The sequence below is a fragment of the Pseudophryne corroboree genome, unplaced genomic scaffold, assembly GCF_028390025.1.
Source record: "Pseudophryne corroboree isolate aPseCor3 unplaced genomic scaffold, aPseCor3.hap2 scaffold_665, whole genome shotgun sequence".
NCBI lineage: Eukaryota > Metazoa > Chordata > Amphibia > Anura > Myobatrachidae > Pseudophryne > Pseudophryne corroboree.
The window spans coordinates 27,370-55,336 of record NW_026970252.1 but is presented as its reverse complement, the minus strand read 5'-3'; the positions used below and the strand labels follow the sequence as shown (position 1 = coordinate 55,336).

The 27,967-nt window shown below is 47.8% G+C and overlaps 1 protein-coding gene across 1 annotated transcript; it reads right to left on the bottom strand.

Annotated features, from left to right (window-relative positions):
* Positions 1–223: 223 nt before the first annotated feature.
* Positions 224–23,850, bottom strand: LOC135037054 (oocyte zinc finger protein XlCOF22-like). The gene is made up of 3 exons (XM_063954502.1): positions 23,575–23,850; positions 22,757–23,204; positions 224–1,838 (listed from the first exon to the last, which is right to left on the bottom strand). Exons 1-3 carry the CDS (start codon positions 23,848–23,850, stop codon positions 508–510), a joined length of 2,055 nt encoding a protein of 684 aa, XP_063810572.1. The 3' UTR covers positions 224–507.
* Between the last annotated feature and the right edge of the window lie 4,117 nt (positions 23,851–27,967).

Sequence of the window (27,967 nt, the reverse complement as noted above, 5' to 3'; positions counted from 1 at the left end):
CCCACACAATATTTTTACCCCCAGAAAATATAATTAGCTAGCTTTTTGACAAAATAATTAGGTTTCAATAAATTGCAAAGTGAAAAGAAGGTAAATAGTTTTTTTTTTCTAACCTCCAGGAAATACTTTGTGGTTCGTGCTTCACCATTTCTCCACCATTCCAGAACAGCAATTGCTGGATTCTACCCATACGTTTCCAGAATAAAATGTTTTTACAAGATGATAATGTGTTTTATCGTTTATCTGTGACTGAAATCCATACAATGTAACCCATACATAACAGCTATGTGGTCTGGTATTACTGTGGAGAGTGCTGGCAACATCTAGACTAAATTACATATATAGGAAATATTATACAGAAAAATATATAGGAGAAATTACTAAAAGTTTTGCTGGAGTGATCTAGTCATCTTATATTAATGACACACATTCCAATTATCTGTGGAAGGATAATATAACGTGTTAAAATAGTGTGTGACAGGAGTGTTGCTTCAACCCTGTTTTGTATCAACTCATAGTAATGCTTCTCCTGTGTGAAGTCTGATGCGTAACAAGACGTGATTTACGTGTAAAACATTTTCCACACTCAGAGCATGGAAATGGCTTTTCACCTGTGTGACTTCTCTGATGTGCAACAAGATGTGATTTCTGTGTAAAACATTTCCCACAGTCAGAGCATGGAAATGGCTTCTCACCTGTGTGACTTCTCTGATGTTTAACAAGAAGTGATTTCTGTGTAAAACATTTCCCACACTCAGAGCATGTAAATGGCTTTTCACCTGTGTGACTTCTCTGATGTGTAACAAGATTTGATTTATGTGTAAAACATTTCCCACACTCAGAGCATGGAAATGGCTTCTCACCTGTGTGACTTCTCTGATGTGTAACAAGAACTGATTTGTGTGTGAAACATTTCTCACACTCAGAGCATGGAAATGGCTTCTCACCTGTGTGACTTCTCTGATGTTTAACAAGATATGATTTAAGTGTAAAACATTTCCCACAGTCAGAGCATGGAAATGGCTTCTCACCTGTGTGACAGCTCTGATGGCTAACCAGCTTTAATTTCTGTGTAAAACATTTCCCACACTCAGAGCATGTAAATGGCTTTTCACCTGTGTGACTTCTCTGATGTGTAACAAGATATGATTTAAGTGTAAAACATTTCCCACACTCAGAGCATGTAAATGGCGTTTCACCTGTGTGACTTCTCTGATGTGTAACAAGATATGATTTAAGTGTAAAACATTTCCCACACTCAGAGCATGGAAATGGCTTCTCACCTGTGTGACTTCTCTGATGTGTAACAAGACGTGATTTCCATCTAAAACATTTCCCACAGTCAGAGCATGTAAATGGCTTTTCACCTGTGTGACTTCTCTGATGTGTAACAAGATATGATTTAAGTGTAAAACATTTCCCACACTCAGAGCATGAAAATGGCTTCTCACCTGTGTGACTTCTCTGATGTCTAACAAGATGTGATTTCCGTGTATAACATCTTCCACACTCAGAGCATGAAAATGGCTTCTCACCTGTGTGACTTCTCTGATGTGTAACAAGATATGATTTAAGTGTAAAACATTTTCCACACTCGGAACAGGGAAATATATTATCAGGTGTATGAGCTGCACTATGTGTTACAAAAGCTGAGGTATCAGGAGAACAGTCCTCACGATTAGAGGGATTGGATGATATATCTGCGCTGTGAGGTACTGGATGTATATTTAGCATAACAGCGCTGTCTCCTGGAGAATCTGGTGTGATGTTATCTTCTGTTTTAGTATCTGCAGACAAGATGAGATCTCCCTCCAAGGCATTCCGGCTTGTGCCTCCATCTACTGGAGATAAAATAGCTGTATTATTATTATTATTCACAGATCTTTATATAGCGCCTACATATTACACTGTACAGAGAATATTTAGACATTCACATCAGGCCTACCAGGGGAGCTTACACTCTATATTCCCTACCACACGCACACACTAGGGTCAATTTGTTATCAGAAGCCAATTAACCTACCAGTATGATTTTTGGAGTAATTGTGCAAACACAAACAAACTCCACACAGTTCAGGAATTGAACTCATGACTTCAGTGCTGTGAGACAGCAATGCTAACCACTACGCCGCTATCTTACTATTACTAACAAAGAGGTTTAGCGGATTCATTTAAACCTGCAAACTTTAGGGGCTATTCAATTACCTGTGGTACTTTACCGCTTAAATAATCCCCCGGGGGAATCGCGTAGTCAAATACACAGCGCTTATCTGGGATTATGCTACACATAATCAAAGATATAGCCCACAGAGCCTTGACAACACATAGGATTAACCCTGAACCCATGGGTGATCGCCCGATAAGGCAACATTTTCTCCTGGAAAAAAAAGGGCTCTAATTGAAGACCATCAGTTATTAATTAGTTATTAATCGCGCTATCATCCCGGGTTTTTTTTTTACACAAAAGTAGCGCATCCATTAAAAAAAACAACCTTTGACCACATTACAAATGCACAAACAACAAATAAATACACTCACGGATCAGATACAACACTGGCTTACAATATCACAACCACATTATCAGCACATGTCATAGCCCCGGCCACAGGGACATGCAGATAGCACATCACCAATGGATATCCCCCCATAATGCAGACTTTGCTGGGTAACATTCCCTAGCCAGCATCACAGAGCAGGAAGCCTCATCAGCCAGTGACGTTGCTGAACCACAATATCCATCCAGACCTCCTCACACATAAACATGGGACACTTGTGTGCTAATTACCAACAACTGCATCCACACTACACAAAGTGCTCCAAGTGGTTATATAAGGAGATTTATGGTAGACTTACCATGGTTAAATCTCTTTCTGCGAGGTACACTGGGTTCCACAGGGAATACATTGGGCTGTAGAGTTGGATCTTGATCCGAGGCACCAACAGGCTAAAGCTTTTACTATTCCCAGGATGCACTGCCCCACCTTCTCCATAATCCCGCCTCCAAGCACTGGAGCTCAGTTTCGTTAACCAGTCCAATGCAGTAGCAGGTAAAAGAGACGGTAGATGTTATTCACATAGTCCCTTCTCCTGTCGTGAGAATGTGGTTCTAACGGTTAATGCCCTACAAACCCAAAGAAGTTAAGTGCGTCAGGGTAGGCACCCTGTGGAATCCAGTGTACAACGCAGAAAGAGATTTAACCATGGTAAGTCTACCATAAATCTCCTTTTCTGCAGCAGAGTACACTGGGATTCCACAGGGAATGCATTGGGTATGTCAAAGCAGTTCCTCATGGGAGTGGACGCACTGTAGCAGGCACAAGAACCCGGCGTCCAAAGGAAGCATCCTGGGAGGCGGAAGTATCAAAGGCATAAAATCGAATGAACGTGTTCACTGAGGACCACGGAGCCACCTTGCACAACTGTTCAGCGGACGCACCAGGGTGGGCCGCCCAAGAAGGTCCAACGCCGAGTAGAAAGGGCTTTGATATCAGCAGGAGCTGGGAGTCCAGTCTGTGCATAGGCTTGTGCAATCACCATTCTAATCCATCTGGCCAAGGTTTGCTTATTTGCAGGCCAGCCACGTTTGAGAAAACCAAAAAGTACAAACAAGGTATCTGACCTCCTGATAGAGGTAGTCCTATCCATGTAGATACGGAGAGCCCGCACCACATCCAAAGACCTTTCTTTGGAGGACAATCCAGAAGAGTTGAAGCCAGAACCACAATCTCTTGGTTAAGGTGAAAAGAAGACACCACCTTAGGCAAATAACCTGGGCGAGTTCTAAAAACTGCCTGGTCACGATTAAATATCAGAAAGGGTGGACGACAGGACAACGCTCCTAAGTCCAATACCCTTCTAGCAGAGGCAATAGCCAGTAAAAACAGGACCTTGGCGGTGAGCCATTTAAGGTCACTGTCTCAAGAGGTTCAAATGGAGACTCTTGAAGGGCGTTCAGGACAACAGACAGATCCTATGGAGCCACAGGAGGGACATAGGGAGGCTGAATCTGTAATACACTCTGAGTGAATGTATGAACATCAGGTATAGACACAATTTTTCTCTGATACCACACTGACAAGGCAGATATGTGAACCTTAAGGGACGCCAGACGAAGTCCTAAATCCAGGCCTTGTTGCAAAACGCCAGAAGTCTGGAAGTACTAAACTTGTAAGCATCGTAATTCTTAGCAGCACACCAGGTGAAGTAAGAATTCCAGACTCTATAATAAATCCGTGCAGAAGCAGGTTTGTGGGCCCTTAGCATAGTTTGGACAACCGCCTCAGAGAATCTTCTGACCGTCAGGAGTGAAGCTTCAAGAGCCACGCTGTCAGTTGGAGATCCAGAAGGGATGACCCATGATCAACTGCTGGTCCTGTAGCCACCAGTTCAGTGACAGACAGACATCCGGAGTCAAGGAAATCATTTGAGACCTGATCTACTGAGGCCGGCCAACCCACTTGGAGAGGATTAACGTTTGCAGAGGGCGGGAATGAAATTGAGTGTATTCCACCATGTAGAAAGCCAACACCATGAGGCCTAGTACTTGCAATCGCCGAGTGTATCGACACTCCTGGGCGAGAGAGGAAGTATCTGATCCTGTCCTTAAGTTTCAGGACTTTCTCTGGAGACAGAAACAATCTTTGACTGTGTGTGTCCAGCAGTGACCCCAGGTGCACCATGCTCCGAGCAGGGACCAGTGAGAACTTTTTCCAGTTGATGAGCCACCCGTGGGCTTGTAGGAATTGTACCATCAGTTCCAGATGACTGAGAAGAACATCTTGGGAGTTTGCCCGGATCAGCAATTCGTCCAGATACGACAGGATTCTGATTCCCTGACGACGGACATGGGCCGTCATCACGGCCATTACCTTGGTGAAGATCCGAGGAGCCGTGGTCAGTCCAAATGGCAGAGCCTGGAATTGGTAATGTAAGTTGCCAATAGCAAACCGCAGATATTGCAGATGCGAAATGGCAATAGGTATGTGGAGATAAGCATTCTGTATGTCCTGGGATACCATATAGCAGGCATGGCCAACCTGCGGCTCTCCAGCTGTTGTGAAACTTCAAGTCTCATGATGCTCTGCTACTGCATTTCTATTTGGGAAAGTTAAAACTTTGTTAGGACCTGCTGGGATGTGTAGTAGCTGGGATGCACTGCAGGCACCAACTTAAAAACAGCTCCAGTGCGTGGAGGCGGGGTTATAGAGGAGATGGTGCAGTGCATCCTGGGAACAGTCAAAGCTTTAGGCTGTGGTGCCTCGGATCAAGATCAAACTCTACACCCCAATCTATTCCCTGTGGAATCCCAGTGTACCATGCTGTAGAAATACAGTATATGTGTGCTGGGCACAAAGCGGGGAAGGCAGCAGGACAGGATAGGGGAATGGTGCAGGGCAGAGAGCAGGGGAGGCAGCAGGACAGAGTAGGGAAATAGTGCAGGGCACAGAGCGGGGGAGGCAGCAGGACAGGGTAGGGGAATGGTGCAGGGCACAGAGCTGGGGAGACAGCAGGACAGGGTAGGGGAATGGTGCAGGGCACAGAGCGGGGGAGACAGCAGGACAGGGTAGGGGAATGGTGCAGGGCACAGAGCGGGGAGGCAGCAGGACAGGGTAGGGGAATGGTGCAGGGCACAGAGCGGGGAGGCAGCAGGACAGGGTAGGGGAATGGTGCAGGGCACAGAGCGGGGGAGACAGCAGGACAGGGTAGGGGAATGGTGCAGGGCACAGAGCGGTGAGGCAGCAGGACAGGGTAGGGGAATGGTGCAGGGCACAGAGCGGGGAGGCAGCAGGACAGGGTAGAGGAATAGTACAGGGCACAGAGCAGGGAGACAGCAGGACAGGGTAGGGGAATGGTGCAGGGCACAGAGCGGGGGAGGCAGCAGGACACGGTAGGGGAATGGTGCAGGGCACAGAGCGGTGAGGAAGGACAGGGTAGGGGAATGGTGCAGGGCACAGAGCGGGGGAGGCAGGACAGGGGAATGGTGCAGGGCATAGAGCGTGGGAGGCAGCAGGACAGGGTAGAGGAATAGTACAGGGCACAGAGCAGGGAGACAGCAGGACAGGGTAGGGGAATGGCGCAGAGCACAGAGCGGGGAGGCAGCAGGACAGGGTAGGGGAATGGCGCAGGACACAGACAGGCAACATCAGAAATAGGAAGACATCAGAAGGTTAGAGCAGGATACAGAGACAGATCAGCAGATAAAGAGCATTAGTACGGAGCCTCCAAGAACAGAGCCTGGAGGCAGCCATTGTATAATGACGGGAGTGTGGTTATAGCTCTGTGTGAGAAAGAAAAATAGGATTTTAATTACCTACTGGTAAATCCTTTTCTCGTAATCTGTAGAGGATACTGGGAACCATTTAGTACCATGAGTATAGATGGGTCCACTAGGAGCCATGGGCACTTTAAGAATTTGATAGTATGGGCTGGCTCCTCACTCTATGCCCCTCCTACCAGACTCAGTCTAGGAAACTGTGCCCGAGGAGAGACATACTTTGAGAGAAGGATACAAAAGGACAGTGGTGAGATTCAGAACCAGCACACACGAACAAGAGGAAAGCCATGCTAACCAAACTGTAAAAGAGGAACAGCAATGGCTGAATAAATCAACAATACTTAACGAAATAACAGTGCAGGAAGTACGAAGCACTGGGCGGGTGCCCAGTATCCTCTACGGACCACGAGAAAAGGATTTACCGGTAGGTAATTAAAATCCTATTTTCTCTTACGTCCTAAAGGATACTGGGAACCATTTTACCATGGGGAAGGACCAAAGCTCCCAAATCGGGTGGGAGAGTGCTGAGGTTCCTGCAGAACTGAATGACCAAACTTAAGGTCCTTAGAGTCCAAAGTATCGAACTTGTAGAACTTAGCAAACGTGTTCGAACCTCACCAAGTAGCTGCTTGGCAGAGCTGTAAAGCCGAGACACCCCAGGCAGCTGCCCAAGAAGAACCCACTGACCTAGTAGAGTGGGCCTGTACAGATCTTGGAACCGGTAATCCTGCCGTGGAATAAGCATGCTAGATAGTGAACCTGATCCAGCATGCAATGGACTGCTTTGAAGCAGGACACCCAATTTTAATGGGATCATAAAGAACAAACAGCAAGTCCGAAATTCTGTGATGACCCGTTCGCATTACATACACCTTCAAAGCCCTCACAATATCCAAAGACTTTGAAGTAGCAGAGGTTTCGGTAACAACCGCAACCACAATAGGTTGGTTGATGTGAAAAGGAGACACCACTTTTGGAAGAAATTGCTGGTGAGTTTTGAGTTCAGCTCTGTCTTCTTGGACAATTAAATAGGGGCTCTTGTGAGACAACGCCCCCAGCTCTGACACACGTCTTGCTGAAGCCAAGGCCTGTTGTGTGACGGTCTTCCACGTAAGATATTTTACATCAACCTTCAGTAACGGTTCAAACCAGTCCGAATGGAGGAACTACAGCACTAAATTGAGATTCCAAGGTGCCGTGGGAGGCAGAACACCTTTCAAGAATGTCTAGACCTCAGGGAGAGAAGCCAATTGTTTCTAAAAGAAAATGGATACGGCTGAAATCTGGACTTTTATGGAGCCTAGACATAGGCCCACATCCACACCTGACTGTAGAAAAAGCAGTAAATGTCCCAGATGAAATTCCACCACAGAAAATTTCCTGTTCTCACACCAAGAGATGTATTTCTTCCAAATATGGTGGTAATGTTTAGACGTTACCCCCTTTCTGACTTGGATCATAGTCGGGATGACCTTGTACGGCATCCCCTTCTGGGCTAGAATTAGCCATTCAACTTCCAACGTCAAACGTAGCTGCGGTAAGTCTTGAAAGACAAACGGGCCCTGTTGCAGGGGATCCTCGCAAAGCGGTAGAGGCCACGGACCTTTTAATAGCATCTCCAGAAGGTCCGCGTACCAGGCCCTTCTTGGCCAGTCCAGAGAAATGAGGATTGTCTGAACCTTTTCCCTTTTTATTATTTTGAGAATTCTTGGGATCAGAGGAAGTGGAGGAAACACATACACCATCTGATAGATCCATGGAGTCACCAGAGTATCCACCACCACTGCCTGTGGGTCTCTCGACCTGGAACAACACTGCTTGAGCTTCTTGAGACGAGAGGCCATCATGTCGATCTGTGGATATTCCCACCGACGTATGAAGTACGTGAACACCTCCGGGTGTGGTCCCCACTCCCCCGGGTGCAGGTTGTGTCTGCTGAGGAAGTCTGCTTCCCAGTTGTCTACTCCCGGAATGAAGACCACTGACAACGCCACAGCGTGTTTTTCTGCCCAGAGGAGAATGCTGGTCACCTCTGACATTGCTGCTCTGCTTTTTCTTCCGCCTTGTTGGTATATGTACGTTACCACCGTCACATTGTCTGACCTGACCCGAATGGCCTGATCTTGAAAAAGATATGAGCCTTGCAGAAAAGTGTTGTATATATCCCTGAGTTACAGAATGTTGATTGGAAGGACAACTTTCTGACTTGACCATCTTCGCTGAAATTGCACCCCCTAGGTGACTGCTCCTCAACCTCTGAGGCTTGCGTCTGTGACTAGCAGAATCAAATTCTGAATCCCGAACCGACGACCCTCGATTAGGTGAGAAGTCTGAAGCCACTATACAGTAGAAGAGAAATCCTGGCTCTTTGCGACAGACTAATCCTCTGGTGCATGTGAAGATGCGATCCAGACCACTTGTCCAACAGATCAAGCTGGAAAGGTCTTGCGTGAAATCTTCTGTACTGAAGTATTTTTCCCAGTTTTCCCAGAAGACGAATGCATAGATGCACCGATATCCAGGTTGGCTTCAGGACATCCCCAACCATCGACTGGATTACCAATGCCTTTTCCAACAGAAGGAACACCTTCTGCGACTGTGTCCAGTATCATCCCCAGGAATGGAAGCCTCAGTGTTGGCTCTAGGTGAGATTTCGGAAGGTTCAGAATCCACCCATGATCCCGGAGTAATCTGGTTGAGAGGGCAATGCTGTCCAACAACCTCTCTCTGGACGACACCTTTATCAGAAGATCATCCAGGTACGGAATAATGCTCACTCCCTGTTTGCGGAGGAGAAAACAGGATTTTAATACCTACCGGTAAATCCTTTTCTATAAGTCCGTAGAGGATGTTGGGGACACCAAAAGAACAAAGGGATATAGACGGAGCCGCAGGAGACATGGACACTTTAAGACTTTCAAAGGGGCGTGACCTGGCTCCTCCCTCTATATCCCTCCCCAGACACAGTTTGGAACTGTGGCGGGAGAGACGGACATTTCGAGGAAAGGAATTAATAACAAGGTGAGCCTATTACCAGCTCACGCCATAAACATGCCGAATAACATGGTATTCAACTGAACACGTCAACGGACATGAACAAAATTCAGCAACAAGCTGAAGAAACCATAACACAACCTGTGTGTAACCAGAACTAAACTGCAGATACAGTACACACTGGGACGGGAGCCCAACATCCTCTACGGACTTACAGAAAATGATTTACCGGTAGGTATTAAAATCCTGTTTTCTATTACGTCCTTGAGAATGTTGGGGACACCAAAAGAACCAAGGGATCATACCAAAGCTCTATAACGGGCGGGAGAGTGCGGATGACTCTGCAGCACCGATTGACCAAATTTCAGGTCTTCATCGGCCAAGGTATCAAACTTGTAAAACTTAGCAAACGTGTTTGACCCCGACCAAGTAGCAGTTCGGCAAAGTTGCAATGCCGAGACACCCCGGGCAGCCACCCAGGACGAGCCCACCTTCCTAGTGGAATGGGCCTTAACCAATTTCGGTAACGGCAGGCCTGCCATGGAATGAGCCTGCTGAATCGTTTGACATATCCAGCGGGCGATGGTCTGCTTGGAAGCAGGACACCCAATCTTAGTGGGAGCATAGAGGACAAACAGAGACTCTGTTTTCCTAAGTGGAGCCGTTCTGGCGACATACATTTTCAAAGCTCTGACCACATCCAGAGCCTTTTCCTCAGCCAAAGCACCAGTAGCCACTGGTACCACAATAGGCTGATTTCTATGAAAGGAAGAAACCACCTTTGGCAGAAATTGTTGTCTAGTCCTCAATTCTGCTCTATCTTCATGAAAAATCAAATAAGGGCTCTTGTGAGACAAGGCCGCCAACTCAGACATCCGCCTTGCAGATGCTAAAGCTAACAATATGACAACCTTCCACGTGAGAAATTTCAACTCCACTTTACGTAAAGGTTCAAACCAATGTGATTTAAGGAATGCTAAAACCACATTAAGGTCCCAAGGTGCCACAGGGGCACAAAGGGAGGTTGGATGTGCAGGATCCCTTTTACAAAGGTCTGCACCTCAGGAAGTGAGGCCAATTGTTCATGAAAGAAAATTGACAACGCAGAAATCTGCACCTTTATGGAGCCTAATTTAAGGCCCACATCCACTCCATTCTGTAGAAAATGGAGAAAACGTCCAAGGTCAAATTTCTCCACTGGAGCTTTCTTGGACTCGCACCAGGAAATATATTTCCTCCAGATACGGTGATAGTGTTTCGACGTCAAACCCTTCCTAGCAAGGATAAGGGTAGGGATGACTTCATTGGGAATATCCTTTCGGGGTAAAATCTGGCGTTCACCCGCCATGCCATCAAAAATAGCCGCTGTAAGTCTTGATAGACGAACGGCCCCTGTCGTAGCAGGTCCTCGCGAAGAGGAAGAGGCCAGGGATCTTCTATCAGTAATGTCTGAAGATCTGGGTACCAAATTCTCCTTGGCCAGTCTGGAACTACAAGGAGCGCTGGAACCTTTGTTCTTCTCAAAATTCTCAGAACCCCTGGAATGAGAGGAAGCGGAGGGAATATGTTGTCACGATCCGGGTATCTGGACGCCATTACCTGCCGTTTAGGTGTCTTCTGAGACTGGCCCAGCGTTCCAAGTCCGGATCTCATCTGTGTCAACACTCTGCACATCCCTCCTGTAATTCTGAGACACTACCACAGCGGCGCCATGTTTGAATCCAACATGGCGTCTCCCGTCCTCCGCGGCCTCCGCCGCCACTCCTGTATTATTGCTGTGGGTTCTCAGAGTGATTTATCATGCCTTTCGCAGTCTCCGCTGTCCTCCATGTGTCTCAGCATGTAATTGTCATATGGCGTCTCCTGCCCTCCGTGGCCGGCGCCGCCTTTATCACTATGTTTGCACATGTCATTCCAAACCAGGTTTTCCCTCCAGGTTCCAGCATGGGTGCAGCCATGTTGGATTTGATCACATGCTCCAATTCCTCCAATCCACCATCTCTGGAATCTGCATAATTGCCCAGCCAATGCCTGCATAGCAGCAGGTATAAGTATCCTGTGTCTGGGCCAGATAGACGTCAGTGCTTTGAATGTCATACCTTGTTCCAGTCTCTCTCTCCTGTGGCTTGTTTCTCCAGGTTTCAGTTCCTGTCTCCAGCATCCACAAAGAGACCCGCACCTGCTTTCCATCCTGCGGTGCAGCCTGACTCTGCAATCCTCTGCGATTGATCCAGCTTCCAAGCTTCCAGCTATTACTCCATTTGCTTCCAGCTTCCAAGCTTTCAGCTATTAACCCATCAGTTTCCAGCAACCTGCTTTCAACAGAATTCAGCTTCCTTAAAGTGCCGGTGTTCTCCCAGCGGATTTCTACTTACCAGCAGTATCCACTACCACCGGTAACCACTCTTCATTTCATCTGTTTCCACGCTCCCTAGCATCTTTTAGTTTTAACTCTGTGTTTCCACCATCTGGCTGGTTCCGTCCAGTGACTCCTACAGTGCATTCCAGTTACCAGCATCATCTCATACACCTACTGGCATGTTCCTCGGTTGTCTCCACTACTACAGCCTGGCCTGGTAAGGTTATTCTACCAAAGGACTATACCATCCGTTCTGCAACCTACCAGTGCCCTGTTATACCTTTTATGGTTTAGTGATCCAGGGACTGTATTATCTGCCACTGCTAATACTGACTGTGAACGCTGTTGTGATTATACGGAGTCTGTTTAATAAACTTTCATTTGACTTTTAATCTGGTTGTCATGGTCACACCTTTGGGTTTCCTTCCACACTTACATGTCCAGGGGTCTGATTAAACCATCTAAGTTTAATTTCATTTCACCCCCTACAACTGAGGCTTCCTCCCGTCAGCCTAAACCCCCAGTGGTGACATATGTATACCGACTGAAACACCCAATGTGTCGTCAGTGCGTCCACTGCCGCCACCTGAGGGACCCTGGACCTGGAACAATACTTCAACAAGAAAATTATGATGTGAGAAGCCATCATGTCTATATGGGGAACCCCCCAGAGACTTGTCACCAGTGTGAAGACATCCTGGTGGAGACTCCACTCTCCTGGATGTAGGTCGTGTCTGCTGATGAAGTCTGCTTCCCAGTTGTCCACTCCTGGAATGAACATTGCTGACAGAGGGCTTACATGCTTCTCCGCCCAGCGAAGAATCTTTATGGATTCCGCCATTGCTGCTCTGCTTTTTGTGCCGCCTTGGCGGTTTGTGTATGCTACTGCCGTGACATTGTCCGACTGGATCAGGATTGGCAGGTTTAGTAGAAGATGATCTGCTTATAGAAGGCCGTTGTAAATGGCTCTCAGTTCCAGAACGTTTATGTGAAGATGAGTTTCTGGACCTGACCATCTTCCTTGGAAGGTCACCCCATGAGTGACTGCCCCCCAACCTCGGAGACTTGCATCCGTGGTCACTAGGATCCAGTCCTGGATCCCGAACCTGCATCCCGCTAAGAGGTGAGAGCTGTGGAGCCACCACAGGAGTGAGATTCTGGTGTTGGGAGATAGAACTATTCTCCTGTGCATATGAAGGTGGGACCCCGACCACTTGTCCAACAGGTCCCACTGAAACACCCTGGCATGGAACCTTCCGAACTGGAGGGCCTCGTATGCTGCAACCACTTTCCCCAGCAATCAAATGCATTGATGAATGGAGACTGTTTTTGGTTTCAGTATGAGTTTTACCAAACTCTGAAGTTCCAGAGCCTTCTCCAAAGGGAGAAACACTCTCTGCTGGACCGTGTCCAGAATCATGCCCAAAAACGCCAACCGTGTTGTCGGGATTAACTGTGACTTCGGCAAGTTTAAAAGCCAGCCGTGTCATTGCAGAATGGACAGGGACAGTGCAATGTCCTGTATCAATTTGTCCTTGGACCTCGCCTTTATCAGGAGATCGTCCAAGTACGGGATAACTGTAACTCCTTGCTTGCGGAGGAGAACCATCATTTCCACCATTACCTTGGTGAAAATCCTCGGAGCCGTGGACAGGCCAAAGGGCAACGTTTGAAATTGGTAGCGAGTATCCTGAACAGCAAATCTCAGGGAACTTTGATGAGGGGGATAGATGGGGCCAGGAAGGTATGCATCCTTTATGTATAATGAGACCATGAACTCCCCCTCCTCTAGACTGGAGATCACTGCTCTGAGGGACTCCATTTTGAATTTGAATTTCCTTAGGAAGAAATTGAGAGATTTCAGGTTGAGGATCGGTCTCACCGAACCGTCCGGTTTTGGTACTACAAACAGGCTGGAATAAAAGCCCTCCCCTTGCTGTTCCAGGGGAACCGGTACTACAACCTGATTTTGACATAACTTTTGTATCGCCCCACAGACCAGATCCCTGTCTGGGTGCGAGGCTGGTAAGGTTGAATTGAAAAAACGTCGAGGGGGGGCGTCTTGAAACTCCAGTTTGTACCCTTGGGACACAATTTTTAACACCCAAGGGTCTAGGTCTGAGTGAACCCAAACCTGACTGAACAGCTTCAGACGTGCCCCCACCGGAGTGGTCTCCTGTACAGAAGACCCGGTGTCATGCTGTGGATTTTGCAGAAGCCGGGGAGGACTTCTGCTCCTGGGAACCCGAGGAGACGGGTGCCCTCTTCCCTCTTCCTCTGCCTCTGTGGGAAAGAAAATAATTTCCTCTGCCTTTTTTATATTTGTTGGGCCGAAAGGACTGCATGTTATAATGGTGCGGTTTCTTTTGTTGCGCAGGAACAAAGGGTAAATATGTCGACTTACCCGCGGTAGCTGCCGACACTAAATCAGTAAGACCGTCACCAAAGAGTTCGCCACCTTTAAAGGGGAGAGACTCCATATTTTTCTTGGAATCTGTGTCAGCATTCCACTGGTGAGTCCAGAGCGCTCGCCTAGCTGCATTTGACATAGCATTTGCCTTAGCACCCAGCAGGGTAGCGTCTCTAGCAGCCTCTTTCAAGTACGCAGCTGCATCTCTGATATAACCCAGCATCATATGGATAGTATCCTTATCAAGAGTATCCAAACCCGAAGGCAACCCGTCTGCCCACTTTTCAATAGCGCTACTCACCCACGCAGACGCAGAGGTCTGAGTTGCGTCCCCGTGGTAGCAAAAATAGCTTTCAAAGTAGCCTCCTGCTTACGGTCAGCCGGCTCCTTAAGGGTCGTTGACTGAGCCGCAGGGAGGGCCACCTGTTTAGACAAGCGCGCCAGGGCTTTGTCAACCGTGGGGGGCGTCGCCCATTTTTCCCTATCAGCAGCGGGAAAAGGGTACGCCACAGGAATTCTTTTAGGGATCAATAATTTCTTATCAGGGGTTTTCCATATGCCCTCACATAGAGAATTCAGTTCAAAACAGAGGGGAAACGTTACCGAGCGTTTCTTCTCCCCATAAATGAGGACCCTGGTTTCAGGTGTAAAAGGGTCCTCAGTAATGTGCAAAACATCTTTAACTGCCACAATCATATACTGAACACTCTTTGCCAATTTAGGATCTAACCTAGAATCTGCATAGTCGACATCGGTTTCAGAGTCCGTGTCGGTGTCAGCTAACTGGTCAATATTACATTTGAGAGAACCCATAGGGTCCTGGTGCAATATGGCATCCTCCATAGATCTCTGCCATACCTGGATCTTGGATTCAGACTAAGAAAATTGTTGACTTAAAAGTGTGACATTTGCCTTCAAAGCATTCAACGTAGAAATCCAGTCAGCAGTCGGCTGTGCCGACAAAGGGACCCACAACACGGGAGGTGTCCCCAATAAGTTATCCCCTGGTGAGGAGAACTCTGCCTCAGACATGTCGTCCTCTAGAAAGACATCCCACAAACACACAGCGCCTGTCAGGAACACAAAGGGAGATAGCCAGCTCACACCCCAGCGCCAAATTGTGCAGGTCTGACAAAACCCTGAAGTGTCACAGAGCTGCAGCGCTATATTATATTATAATAATAATAACTATGCCCCCCCCCCGTTTTGCAATAAATCCCCTGGTACTTGCTGCTTTGAGGAAGGACCAGCGGTGCTGCTTGGAGGAGGAAATGGCACCAAGTGAGCTGTGGGACGAAGCTCCGCCCCCTGTAATGGCGCGCTTCGGTCCCGCTATTTCATTCATTATTTATCCTGGCGGGGGTTATATACAGTGCCTGGGCACTGGGTCTATACATGCCAGCCTTATTTTAGGTCCAAATTGCTCCCCCCCCCCCCCCCCCCAGTCCCCCCCCAGCACCCTGCACCCAGCGGTGTGTACTGTCCGGGAGCCTGGCGCGCACTGAGCAAATCGATGTCTTTTCCTCACATACTCACCTGTCTTCTGACTTCTGGCTAGAAGAGGGGGGGCGGCAGGCTGTGGGAGGGAGCATCCAGGAGCGCCCGGCGTTCTTCTCCCCTCAGGAGCTGTCAGCAGCAGGAGAGCCCTGAAACTCATTAGAAGTGGGTCTAGACTGCTCTCCCCTCTTGCCCACGAAGCAGGGAGTCTGTAGCCAGCAGATCTCCCCAAAATAAAAATCCTAACATTAGGTCTTTTCAGAGAAACTCTAAGAGCTCACCCAAGTGCATGTGTACTCTCCGGGCACATTTCTAAAACTGAGTCTGGGGAGGGATATAGAGGGAGCAGCCAGGCCATGCCCCTTTGTCTTAAGTCTTAAAGTGCCCATTTCTCCTGTGGATCCATCTATATCCCTTGGTTCTTTTGGTGTCCCCAACATCCTCAAGGACGTAATAGAAACATCTCTGCCATCACCTTGGTGAACACCCTCGGTGCCGTGGAGAAACCAAATGGCAGGGCCTGGAACTGGAAGTGACAGTCCTGCAGTGCAAACCATAGATAATCCTGAGGGGCGGACAGATTGGAATATGAAGGTACGTATCCTTGATATCCAGAGACACTAGGAATTCCCCCTCCTCCAGACCTGAGATCACCGCTCTCAGAGACTCCATCTTGAATTGATCACCCGTAAGTACTGGTTCAATGACTTGAGGTTCAAAATCGGCCTTACCAAACCGTCCGGTTTCGGTACTACAAACAGGTTGGAATAATATCCCTTGTTTTGCAAATGAGGTGGAACTGGAACAATGACCTGAGTCTGTACCAATTTCTGAATGGCGTCCTGTAAAGTTATACTTGCTTCCTGAGAAACTGGTAAGCCTGATTTGAAGAATCTGTAAGGTGGGAGCTCCTGAAACTCCAGTCTGTAGCCCTGGGAGATAAATCCTATGACCCAGGGATCCTGGCATGATGTTGTCCAGATGTGACTGAAAAATGTATGTCTGGCTCCCACTTGCTGGTCTTCCAGGCATCGCGGTCCATCGTCATGCTGAAGCAGAATGTGAGTTCTGTTCCTGTGAACCTGCAGTTGCTATTTTTCGTGGTTCACCTCTAGCGCCTCTGATGGCTTTAGAAGAACCTCTGGTTTTTCCCTTAAACTTGGCTGTCCGAAAGGACTGCAAATTGGAAGCTGAGTAGGCCTTCCTGACTGGGGAGCTGTGGAAGGAAGATATGTGGGCTTATCCGCAGCAGCTTTGGAGATCCATTTATCCAGTTCATCTCCAAATAAGGCCTCACCTGTAAATGGTAGGCCTTCCACGCCTTTCCTGGAATCCGCATCAGCAGTCCACTGGCGTAGCTGACACTGCCATAGCAGTGGTGCATGCATTAAGCAAACCTATTTCTTTTATGGCTTCCACCATAAAGTTCGCAGAGTCCTGTATATGTTGCAAGAGTAAAACAACCTCCCCCCTAGATAAGGAATCTAACCCCTCAATTAGGTTACCTGACCATTTAGCAATGGCTTTTGTGATCCAAGCACATGCTATAGTGCAGGGGTGGCCAACCAGTAAGAGACAAAAAGCCAAAAAATCTAGTTAGGTACATCAAAGAGCCGACATCACTCTGAAGGCGCGCGAGCAAAAATGGGGTGTGGCCTTGTGCCTGCTAGACCACGCCCCGGTATAAAATACATTGAAAAAGCCAGATCCAATATAAAATACATTAAAAAAGCCACTTCCACATAAAATTATTAAAAAGGTCAGATTCACACAATACACTTCAGCTCCCCCATGTATCACTCTAGCCAGCTCCCCATGTTACTCCTGCTATCATCCTCCTATGTCACTCCAGCCAGCTCCCCATGAGTCACTCCTACAAGCACCCTCCTGTGTTATGCCAGCCAGCTCTCCTATGTGTCACTACTGCCAGCACCCCACAATGTCACTCCAGCCAGCTCCCCCTTGAGTCACTCCAACAAGCACCCTCCTGTGTTACGCCAGCCAGCTCCCCATGTGTCACTACTGCCAGGACCCTCCTGTGTCACTCCAGACAGCTCCCCATGTGTCACTCCTGTTACCACCCTCTTATGTCACTCCAGCCAGCTCCCCATGTGTCACTCCTGTTACCACCCTCTTATGTCACTCCAGCCAGCTCCCCATGAGTCACTCCTGCCAACAGCCTCCTGTGCCATTCCAGCCAGCTCTTCCATGTGTCACTACTGCCAGGACCCTTCTGTGTCACTCCAGCCAGCTCCCCCTTGTGTCACTCCAGCCCACCCTCATGTGTCACTACAGCCCCCACAATTCATGCCATTGCTGCAGCCCCTTATGTGTCCTCTGTTTGTCTGTGGGTGTCTTAACTTATGTATCTGGCTCCCTCAGTTCTCAGTGCCCGTAGTGCTGCTGCGTGTCTGGCTGGAGCGCAGCGGTTTCCGGATCTGTTGTGATCATGTTATTTTGAGTGTTGGGAGCCACATTTGAATAAAGAAAGAGCCGCATGTGGCTGAAGAGCCACTGGTTGGCCACCGCTGCTATAGTGTGTCTCTGGGCCACCCCAGCAGCTGTGTACAAGGATTTGAGTGTGGTCTCAATTCTACGATCAGCCGTGTCTTTTAGGGAGGCTGCACCAGGAACAGGAAAAATTATTTTACGTAACAGCCTAGAGACTGATGCATCCACTATCGGTGGATTTTCCCATTTTTTCCTATCCTCAGGAGGAAAAGCAAAGGATGAGAGTAACCTTATAGGTATTTGAAATTTACTATCATGGTTAACCCACGTTTCTTCAAACAGGGTATTCAGCTCCCTTGACGCAGGAAAAGTGACTGAGGATTTCTTTTTAACATTAAAATAAGATTCCTCACACTTCTCTGTCACCTTATCAGGAATTTGCAGAACGTCTCTGATAGCTTCTATAAGAGCCTCTATTCCGTGACAGAGCAGCATCCCCGCCTCACCCTCCTCCATTTCTGACCCATCATCATCAGAGTCAGACTGCAAGATATGGGCCAGTGTACATTTTTGCAGACAAATGGTAGTGGTCTGAGATGCTGGTTTGGGGACTGAGGGGGTCATTCTGAGTTGGTCACTCGCTAGCAGATTTTCACTGCCGTGCGGGACCCCCTGGTATCGCTGAGGTAATCTGGAGTCTCTCCGGTGTAGCTGTGTGTCCCTGTCTAGTCAGCGTCTGTGTCCAATGCAGAGGGAAAATGGCGCTGGTGAGTTGCTGGATCCGCTCATAGTGAAGCCCCGCCCCCGCAATGGCGAGCGGTCTTCCCGCTTTTTTTATATACTGGCTGAGGTAATTTAGTGCTTAAAATGGAGTCAGAGCCATTTTAAGTCTGTGTTTGCCAGTGTAGGTACTGTGTACAGTTTACTGAGACTCAGTTCGCTCCCTCATAAGTCTGCCCCGGTTAGAAACCATGGGTCTTCATACCCTCATGCCGCCATAATGGCCGGCGACCCGCTAACCAGGACGCTGGATTAGTACTCCCCACTGTTCACTCTTCTGGCTCTGATAGGGGTGGCGGCGTGCTGCGGGAATGTACACTCGCTGTGGTGGGACTTGCAAATATTTCCCTCAGAAGCCAGTGTCCTATCAGCGGGGAACGGGACCATTAATCCTTCAAGAGGTTGGGCCATTATCCCCCCTAAGTCCCATGAAGCAGGCACCCTGGTGCCACCTAGTCCTGCCTGAAAATAACAAAATAAATGCAGAAAACTCTTCAGGAGCTTCCATAAGCGTGACCGGCTCCTCCGTGCACATTTTCTAAACTGAGTCCGTTAGACGGGGCATAGAGGGAGCCAGCGCACACTATCAAATAAAGTGCCCATAGCTCCTAGTGGAACCGTCAATACCCCACGGTACTAAATGGTTCCCAGTATCATCTAGGACATAAGAGAAATACAGTTTATGTGAAGTGTGTATTGTGATGTGTAGGATACAGCATGCTGAAAATCAGTCACTCCACTAACACTACTCGAGGAAGATAATGGGTAATGTCACATGGGGTCACATCACACTGACCAGTTATTTGATCATTATAGTGATGCCCCCAGTACTGATGTATGAGATACACCAGATAGTGTGGGGAGACTGGTCAGATCTCTGGGCTGGTAATATACAGTGACATGATGTGAGGGGGAGAGCAGGAGTATAATAGGGGCTGATGGCTCCTGATGTATGAGATACACCAGAGAGTGTGGGGAGGAGACTTGTCAGATCTCTGGGCTGGTAACACACAGTGACATGATGTGAGGGGGAGAGCAGGTGTATAATAGGGGCTGATGGCTCCTGATGTATGAGATACACCAGAGAGTGTGGGGAGGAGACTGGTCAGATCTCTGGGCTGGTAACACACAGTGACATGATGTGAGGGGGAGAGCAGGTGTATAATAGGGGCTGATGGCTCATGATGTATGAGATACACCAGAGAGTGTGGAGAGACTGGTCAGATCTCTGGGCTGGTAACACACAGTGACATGATGTGAAGGGGAGAGCAGGAGTATAATAGGGGCTGATGGCAACTGATGTATGAGATACACCAGAGAGTGTGGAGAGGAGACTGGTCAGATCTCTGGGCTGGTAACACACAGTGACATGATGTGATGGGAGAGCAGGAGTATAATAGGGGCTGATGGCTCCTGATGTATGAGATACACCAGAGTGTGGGGAGGAGACTGGTCAGATCTCTGGGCTGGTAACACACAGTGACATGATGTGAGGGGGAGAGCAGGAGTATAATAGGGGCTTATGGCCACTGATGTATGAGATACACCAGAGAGTGTGGGGAGGAGACTGGTCAGATCTCTGGGTTGGTAACACACAGTGACATGATGTGAGGGGGAGAGCAGGTGTATAATAGGGGCTGATGGCTCATGATGTATGAGATACACCAGAGAGTGTGGAGAGACTGGTCAGATCTCTGGGCTGGTAACACACAGTGACATGATGTGAAGGGGAGAGCAGGAGTATAATAGGGGCTGATGGCAACTGATGTATGAGATACACCAGAGAGTGTGGAGAGGAGACTGGTCAGATCTCTGGGCTGGTAACACACAGTGACATGATGTGATGGGAGAGCAGGAGTATAATAGGGGCTGATGGCTCCTGATGTATGAGATACACCAGAGTGTGGGGAGGAGACTGGTCAGATCTCTGGGCTAGTAACACACAGTGACATGATGTGAGGGGGAGAGCAGGAGTATAATAGGGGCTTATGGCCACTGATGTATGAGATACACCAGAGAGTGTGGGGAGGAGACTGGTCAGATCTCTGGGCTGGTAACACACAGTGACATGATGTGAGGGGGAGAGCAGGTGTATAATAGGGGCTGATGGCTCATGATGTATGAGATACACCAGAGAGTGTGGAGAGACTGGTCAGATCTCTGGGCTGGTAACACACAGTGACATGATGTGAAGGGGAGAGCAGGAGTATAATAGGGGCTGATGGCAACTGATGTATGAGATACACCAGAGAGTGTGGAGAGGAGACTGGTCAGATCTCTGGGCTGGTAACACACAGTGACATGATGTGATGGGAGAGCAGGAGTATAATAGGGGCTGATGGCTCCTGATGTATGAGATACACCAGAGTGTGGGGAGGAGACTGGTCAGATCTCTGGGCTGGTAACACACAGTGACATGATGTGAGGGGGAGAGCAGGAGTATAATAGGGGCTTATGGCCACTGATGTATGAGATACACCAGAGAGTGTGGGGAGGAGACTGGTCAGATCTCTGGGCTGGTAACACACAGTGACATGATGTGAGGGGGAGAGCAGGTGTATAATAGGGGCTGATGGCTCATGATGTATGAGATACACCAGAGAGTGTGGAGAGACTGGTCAGATCTCTGGGCTGGTAACACACAGTGACATGATGTGAGGGGGAGAGCAGGAGTATAATAGGGGCTGATTGCTCCTGATGTATGAGATACACCAGAGAGTGTGGAGAGACTGGTCAGATCTCTGGGCTGGTAACACACAGTGACATGATGTGAGGGGGAGAGCAGGAGTATAATAGGGGCCGATTGCTCCTGATGTATGAGATACACCAGATAGTGTGGGGAGACTGGTCAGATCTCTGGGCTGGTAATATACAGTGACATGATGTGAGGGGGAGAGCAGGAGTATAATAGGGGCTGATGGCTCCTGATGTATGAGATACACCAGAGAGTGTGGGGAGGAGACTGGTCAGATCTCTGGGCTGGTAACACACAGTGACATGATGTGAGGGGGAGAGCAGGTGTATAATAGGGGCTGATGGCTCCTGATGTATGAGATACACCAGAGAGTGTGGAGAGACTGGTCAGATCTCTGGGCTGGTAACACACAGTGACATGATGTGAGGGGGAGAGCAGGAGTATAATAGGGGCTGATGGCAACTGATGTATGAGATACACCAGAGAGTGTGGAGAGACTGGTCAGATCTCTGGGCTGGTAACACACAGTGACATGATGTGAGGGGGAGAGCAGGAGTATAATAGGGGCTGATGGCAACTGATGTATGAGATACACCAGAGAGTGTGGGGAGTAGACTGGTCAGATCTCTGGGCTGGTAACACAGTGACATAATGTGAGGGGGAGAGCAGGAGTATAATAGGGGCTGATGGTTCCTGATGTATGAGATACACCAGAGAGTGTGGAGAGGAGACTGGTCAGATCTCTGGGCTGGTAATACACAGTGACATGATGTGAGGGGGAGAGCAGGAGTATAATAGGGGCTGATGGCAACTGATGTATGAGATACACCAGAGAGTGTGGAGAGGAGACTGGTCAGATCTCTGGGCTGGTAACACACAGTGACATGATGTGAGGGGGAGAGCAGGAGTATAATAGGGACTGATGGCTCCTGATGTATGAGATACACCAGAGAGTGTGGGGAGGAGACTGGTCAGATCTCTGGGCTGGTAATACACAGTACATGATGTGAGGGGGAGAGCAGGAGCATAATAGGGGCTGATGGCTCCTGATGTATGAGATACACCAGAGAGTGTGGGAAGGAGACTGGTCAGATCTCTGGGCTGGTAACACACAGTGACATGATGTGAGGGGGAGAGCAGGAGTATAATAGGGGCTGATGACTCCTGGCTACCTCACTGGGCAGATACATTTCCCTCATTAGTCTGTACTGATAGAGGACGGTGTAGGATAAGAGATTGCTGTAGTGACTGAGTAAGGATAATATGTGACTTCTGTAATTAGTGTTTATTACTCACCTGTGCCGATATCTGTAGGGATTTCCTCCTCCTTACACTGCTGATCACCCCTCACATACGTCTCTTCTTCTCCCTCTGTATCTTCTGCCTTCATATCAGTCACATACGTCTCTTCTTCTTCCTCTATATCTTCTGCCTTCATATCAGTCACATACATCTCTTCTTCTCCCTCTATATCTTCTGCCTTCATATCAGTCACATACGTCTCTTCTTCTCCCTCTATATCTTCTGCCTTCATATCAGTCACATACGTCTCTTCTTCTCCCTCTGTATCTTCTGCCTTCATATCAGTCACATACGTCTCTTCTTCTCCCTCTATAGCTTCTGCCTTCATATCAGTTACATACGTCTCTTCTTCTCCGTCTATATCTTCTGCCTTCATATCAGTCACATACATCTCTTCTTCTCCCTCTATATCTTCTGGCTTCTTATCAGTCAGCTGTTCCCCCTAAATAGATCAGAGAATATAAAGTGTAATGCCTGATGTTATTACTGGAGAGGAAACAGTATAATATCAGTGTATGAGACACACAGCTGCTCTGCACATCATATAACTTTGCATCTGGATAAAACTTGTGATTGCATGCAGGGTAAATACAGGCTGCTTTTACATGAAGCCCAACAAGAACTGGGTAGTTTAATTCTTACAAAGTAATTGAGATTTGACATTGGACACGCTCCTCCCAGATCTGCCCCCTGCACTGCAGCACGGTGTCACCTACTTGCTCTAATTTGCTTCACTCCCACCTCAGTATCAGCCCAGTGACAGTCACTTTGGTATATTGGCGAGATCCTAAATCCCACCTACCTGATCCTACCGTGGGGTCCTGTGATTCTCCCCAGAGATCTATGGATACATTCCTGATGTTTCTAATATGCTCCATGATGCGTATCCTTAATTGCCTGCTTGTCATTCCTATGTATTTTTTCCCACAATACACTACTCCAACTGATTTAGTTGATATAGGCATGTATCTTTCTTTGTTTTCCATAGCGGCCTTTAATCTTCTTTGTCCGTTGAATATACTGGCAGGTGTTGTATACTCCACAAGGAAAGCACCTCGTGATGTTTTTGTCTTTATGATGTTTTCCATCTCGCAGGAAATGGCCGTGTACTAAAGTATGTTTTATGTTTGGTGACTTTCTCCAACTTGTGTGCACCTTTTCTCCCAAGGTTACTTTTATATCTGCATCCATGATTACCACATGGCAATGTTTCTGTAAGATGTCTCGTATCTCTGTGTTCATTACAGAATGTTCCCATGAATCTAATTTCCGGTTGTTCTCCTGTAGCTCTTGCTTTTTTGGGGAGAATGAGAGATTTTCTATCTGTATTTGCAGCTATTTTAGAGCTGGTTTTGATGCTTTTATTACTGTATCTCCTCAGTTTAAGCCTTTCCTTCAGTTCTTTTGCCCTCTTTTCACGTTTTTCTTTACTTGAGCAGTTACGACGTATCCTTATAAATTCTCCCTTAGGGACTCCTCGTATTGTTGCTGGAAGATGGGAACTGTTTGTGGAAGTTGCTTTTCTGTACAAATCAGTAGTAATTGTACCATCTTCTTCAATTTAATAGTTAAATCCAATCCAATGTCTCTTTGAGCGTCTCTCATATATAAGACTGTGTCCTTAATATGGGCTAAAGTTAACAAAATGGTATCCCTATCTAGGGTATTAAGGTCAGCTGACAGGGTATCTGCAAGCTGCAACTGCGCTACATACCCATGCAGACGCAATTGCCGGTCTGAGCAACGTACCAGTATGTGTATAAATAGACTTTAACGTAGTCTCCTGCCTGCGGTCCGCAGGATCCTTGAGGGCCGCCGTGTCAGGAGACGGCAGCGCCACCTTCTTGGACAGGCGTGTTAAAGTTTTGTCCACGCTGGGAGAGGATTCCCAACGTACCCTGTCCTGCGTAGGGAAAGGGTACGCCATAAGAACCATTTTGGGAAATCTGCAGTTTCTTATCTGGAGTTTCCCAAGCTTTTTCAAATAACTCGTTAAGGTCATGAGATGGGGGAAAGGTCACTACCTGCTTCTTTCCCTTAAACATGTGTACCCTCGTGTCGGGAACAGAGGGTTCATCAGTGATATGCGAAACATCCTTTATTGCAATAATCATACACTGAATACCTTTTGTTACCCTAGGGTGCAATCTTGCTTCATCATAGTCGACACTGGAGTCGGAGTCCGTGTCGATATCCGTGTCTACTATTTGTGACAAGGGACGTTTCTGAGACCCTGAAGGGCCCTGTGAGTCGGTCCAATCCGTGGATTGACCCCCTGTTGTCTCCCTGGACTCTGCTTTGTCCAGTCTCTTATGTAAGGATGCTACACTTGCATTTAACATATGCCACATATCCAACCATTCTTGAGTCGGCACCACCGACGGGGACTCACCACTCATCTGCTCCACCTCCTCCTTGGACGAGCCTTCCGCTTCAAACATGCCGACACACACGTACCGACACCCCACACACACCGGGATATAACTATAAGGGGACAAATCCCCAATCAGGCCCTTTGGAGAGACAGAGAGACAGTATGCCAGCACACACCCAGCGCCAAACTGACACTGGAATAAACCCAGATAGCGCTTTTATGTTATAATAATGATTTCCCCACTCACTGCACCAATAATTGTGCCCCCCTCCTCTTGTTCAGCCCTCTGAGCCGTGTTCAGCAGGGGAGAGTCCGGAGAGCCAGCGTTTCTGCAGCTTCTGTGAAGAAAATGGCGCTGGTTAGTGCTGAGGGATCAAGCTCCGCCCCCTCCAGCGGCGGGCTTCGGTCCCGCTCTGATTTGTAAAAAATGGCGGGGATTTATCTATTTACTGCCTCCGCAGTCTAATATACTGTAATAGGAGGTTAATGCTGCCCAGGGTGCTCCTCCCCCAGCGCCCTGCACCCGTAGTGCCGCCTGTGTGTGGGAACATGGCGCGCTGAGCCGTGCGGTACCTCTGCAATGCCGTCAGCCGAAGTGAAGTCTTCTTTTCTTCTTATACTCACCTGTCTTCTGACTTCTGGCTCTGAAAGGGGGTGACGGCAGGCTGTGGGAGCGAGCATCCGAGCGTACCCGGCAATCATCTCCCCTCAGGTGCAGAGCGTCCTGTCAGCAGAAGCAGAGCCCTAGAACTCACAGAAGTGGGTCACGCTTCTCTCCCCTCAGTCCCAGGAAGCAGGGAGGCTGTTGCCAGCAGTCCTCCTTGAAAATAAAAAACCTAACATAAGTCTTTTTCCAGAGAGCTCAGGAGAGCTCCCCAGATACGTAACCAGTCTCCCTGGGCACATTTCTAAACTGAGAACTGGAGGCGGGGCATAGAGGGAGGAGCCAGTTCACACCCTTTGAAAGGCTTAAAGTGCCCCATGGTTCTATTGATGACCCCAGCATCCTCTAGGACGAAAGAGTAATATAGTCACATATACAATGCAGTAACTATGACAAACCGTAAAACTGCACTGGACTAGCAATACTAAGTAAATACAGAGAACAGCTATGTATAAAAGTAGATATAACAATGCACAGTAAAAACTGGATGTATATCACAGGGTACTTGTACTAAATAACCCTGAAGTAAGCACTTGTTCTTAACTAACACGGTCTCAACGACATGTAGAATACTTAAGTGGCCTGTAGAAGCACAGCGCTGATGATGCAGGCGGCTTTACAGAGGAGGCATCGCCCAGCAGTCCCAAGAACAGCGCAGATGTGTGTAATGGCGCCCCAAACGCTGACAGAGAGTGAGGGAAACAGAAAGATGCAGCTCCAGGGCGGGAACATTTACTCTAAATGGCATCCAGGTGCTGGGGGAGGGGCTACAGGTCAGAGCCTTCTCCCCTTGCTGGACCTCCTCACCAGGTACTGTGGGCCTTAATAAACGGGTACCTGAGGTAACCCAACCTGTGCCCCTGCCCTGGTGGTCTAGTGTGGTCCCTGTCAATTCAAGTCAGTGACTTGCTATAATGGGAAGTTGACCACTATTCCAGTGATCAATACATTGTATCAATAACCTTTAAATATTATTATGTTACTTTACTAGTAAATGATTTATAAACCTTATTACATGTCTCTAAGAATATTGACTATTATAAGTACGTTGAGAACTTGTGCTCTAAGTTACATGATTGCTATAGAACTATATTTCAGCATGGCAGATCTATTACTACATTGTCTATTTTTTGCTCTATCCATCTGTTAAATAAGATTGTGGTCTAGACGGGTTGGTGCGCGTGCGCGGGCCGCGTTGGTCCGTGCTCACTTTGTTCCATACGGCCCGTTGCCATGGTGCAACGCTCGGGCTCCGGTCACGTGACTGATCACGTGTTTCGGTGTCGCGCGCCGCGCGGCATGGTGGGGGCCGGCGGACGTTCACGGTGGGTGCGGGAGTGCGCGGGTCTGGCGCATGCGCACCAACAGAGATCAATGACGTCTTTGAGTCAGACTAGTCATCTGACGAATAGCGACCAATCACTTACAGCAAACAGATCATGTGACAAATGTAGTCACATGACCGGACTTGAGGATGTTTACATTGTAAATTAAAAGGTACTTTTAAATACTTTCTACTACTCGTTTTTAGATACAAATTGACCTATACACATGTGGGACCAATTGCAATATAAATTGTGTGTTACTTTTACATTTTTGGACGGTTAGGTTTTTGCTGAACAAATTGCCTTTCAGGTGTCTATGATTACATTAAATTGCTCAGGGTTTATAAGGAGCCCTAGGACAGCTTTCTAACATTCACTCCTGAGGAAGCTGGGTGTCAACACCAGCGAAACGCGTCGAGTTAGAGATTGCAGGACACATCCTCAAAATTATCCTCAACACTGCTGGATTTTTGTCATCATCACCCACACGGCACTAATTGGACAGCATTTTCCTGGACAGTTCCATCTGTGGAGAAAATTGGAGGCTTCCCTGTCTGCTCAAAACGCTTGCATCTACATGCTTAAAAGGGACTTTCTTCACTCCATTGCTTTCATCAACTCTCCAATAACAAGTTCATGGACACAACTCCAGTGGAAGTCCTAGCCGGGGTATGAATTAACATATGTTGAGGAAATATGTGGATGTGCCATTTCACATGATCATTCAATTCCTAATTACGCTTTATAGGCATCTGTGATTTTATGTTATTATTTTTATTAAATTTATTGTATACTTTTTTCAACATAACCTACCGTCCTGAAATTATTTTTAGTACTATTAT

Coding starts and splice junctions, on each gene's coding strand:
- LOC135037054 (XM_063954502.1), bottom strand. CDS start 23,850: ATGGAAAACATCATAAAGACAAAAACATCACGAGGTGCTTTCCTTGTG. Junction 23,205..23,574: donor GAGAATCACAGGACCCCACG/GTAGGATCAGGT, acceptor TGATCTATTTAG/GGGGAACAGCTGACTGATAA. Junction 1,839..22,756: donor CCCTACAGATATCGGCACAG/GTGAGTAATAAA, acceptor TATCTCCAGTAG/ATGGAGGCACAAGCCGGAAT.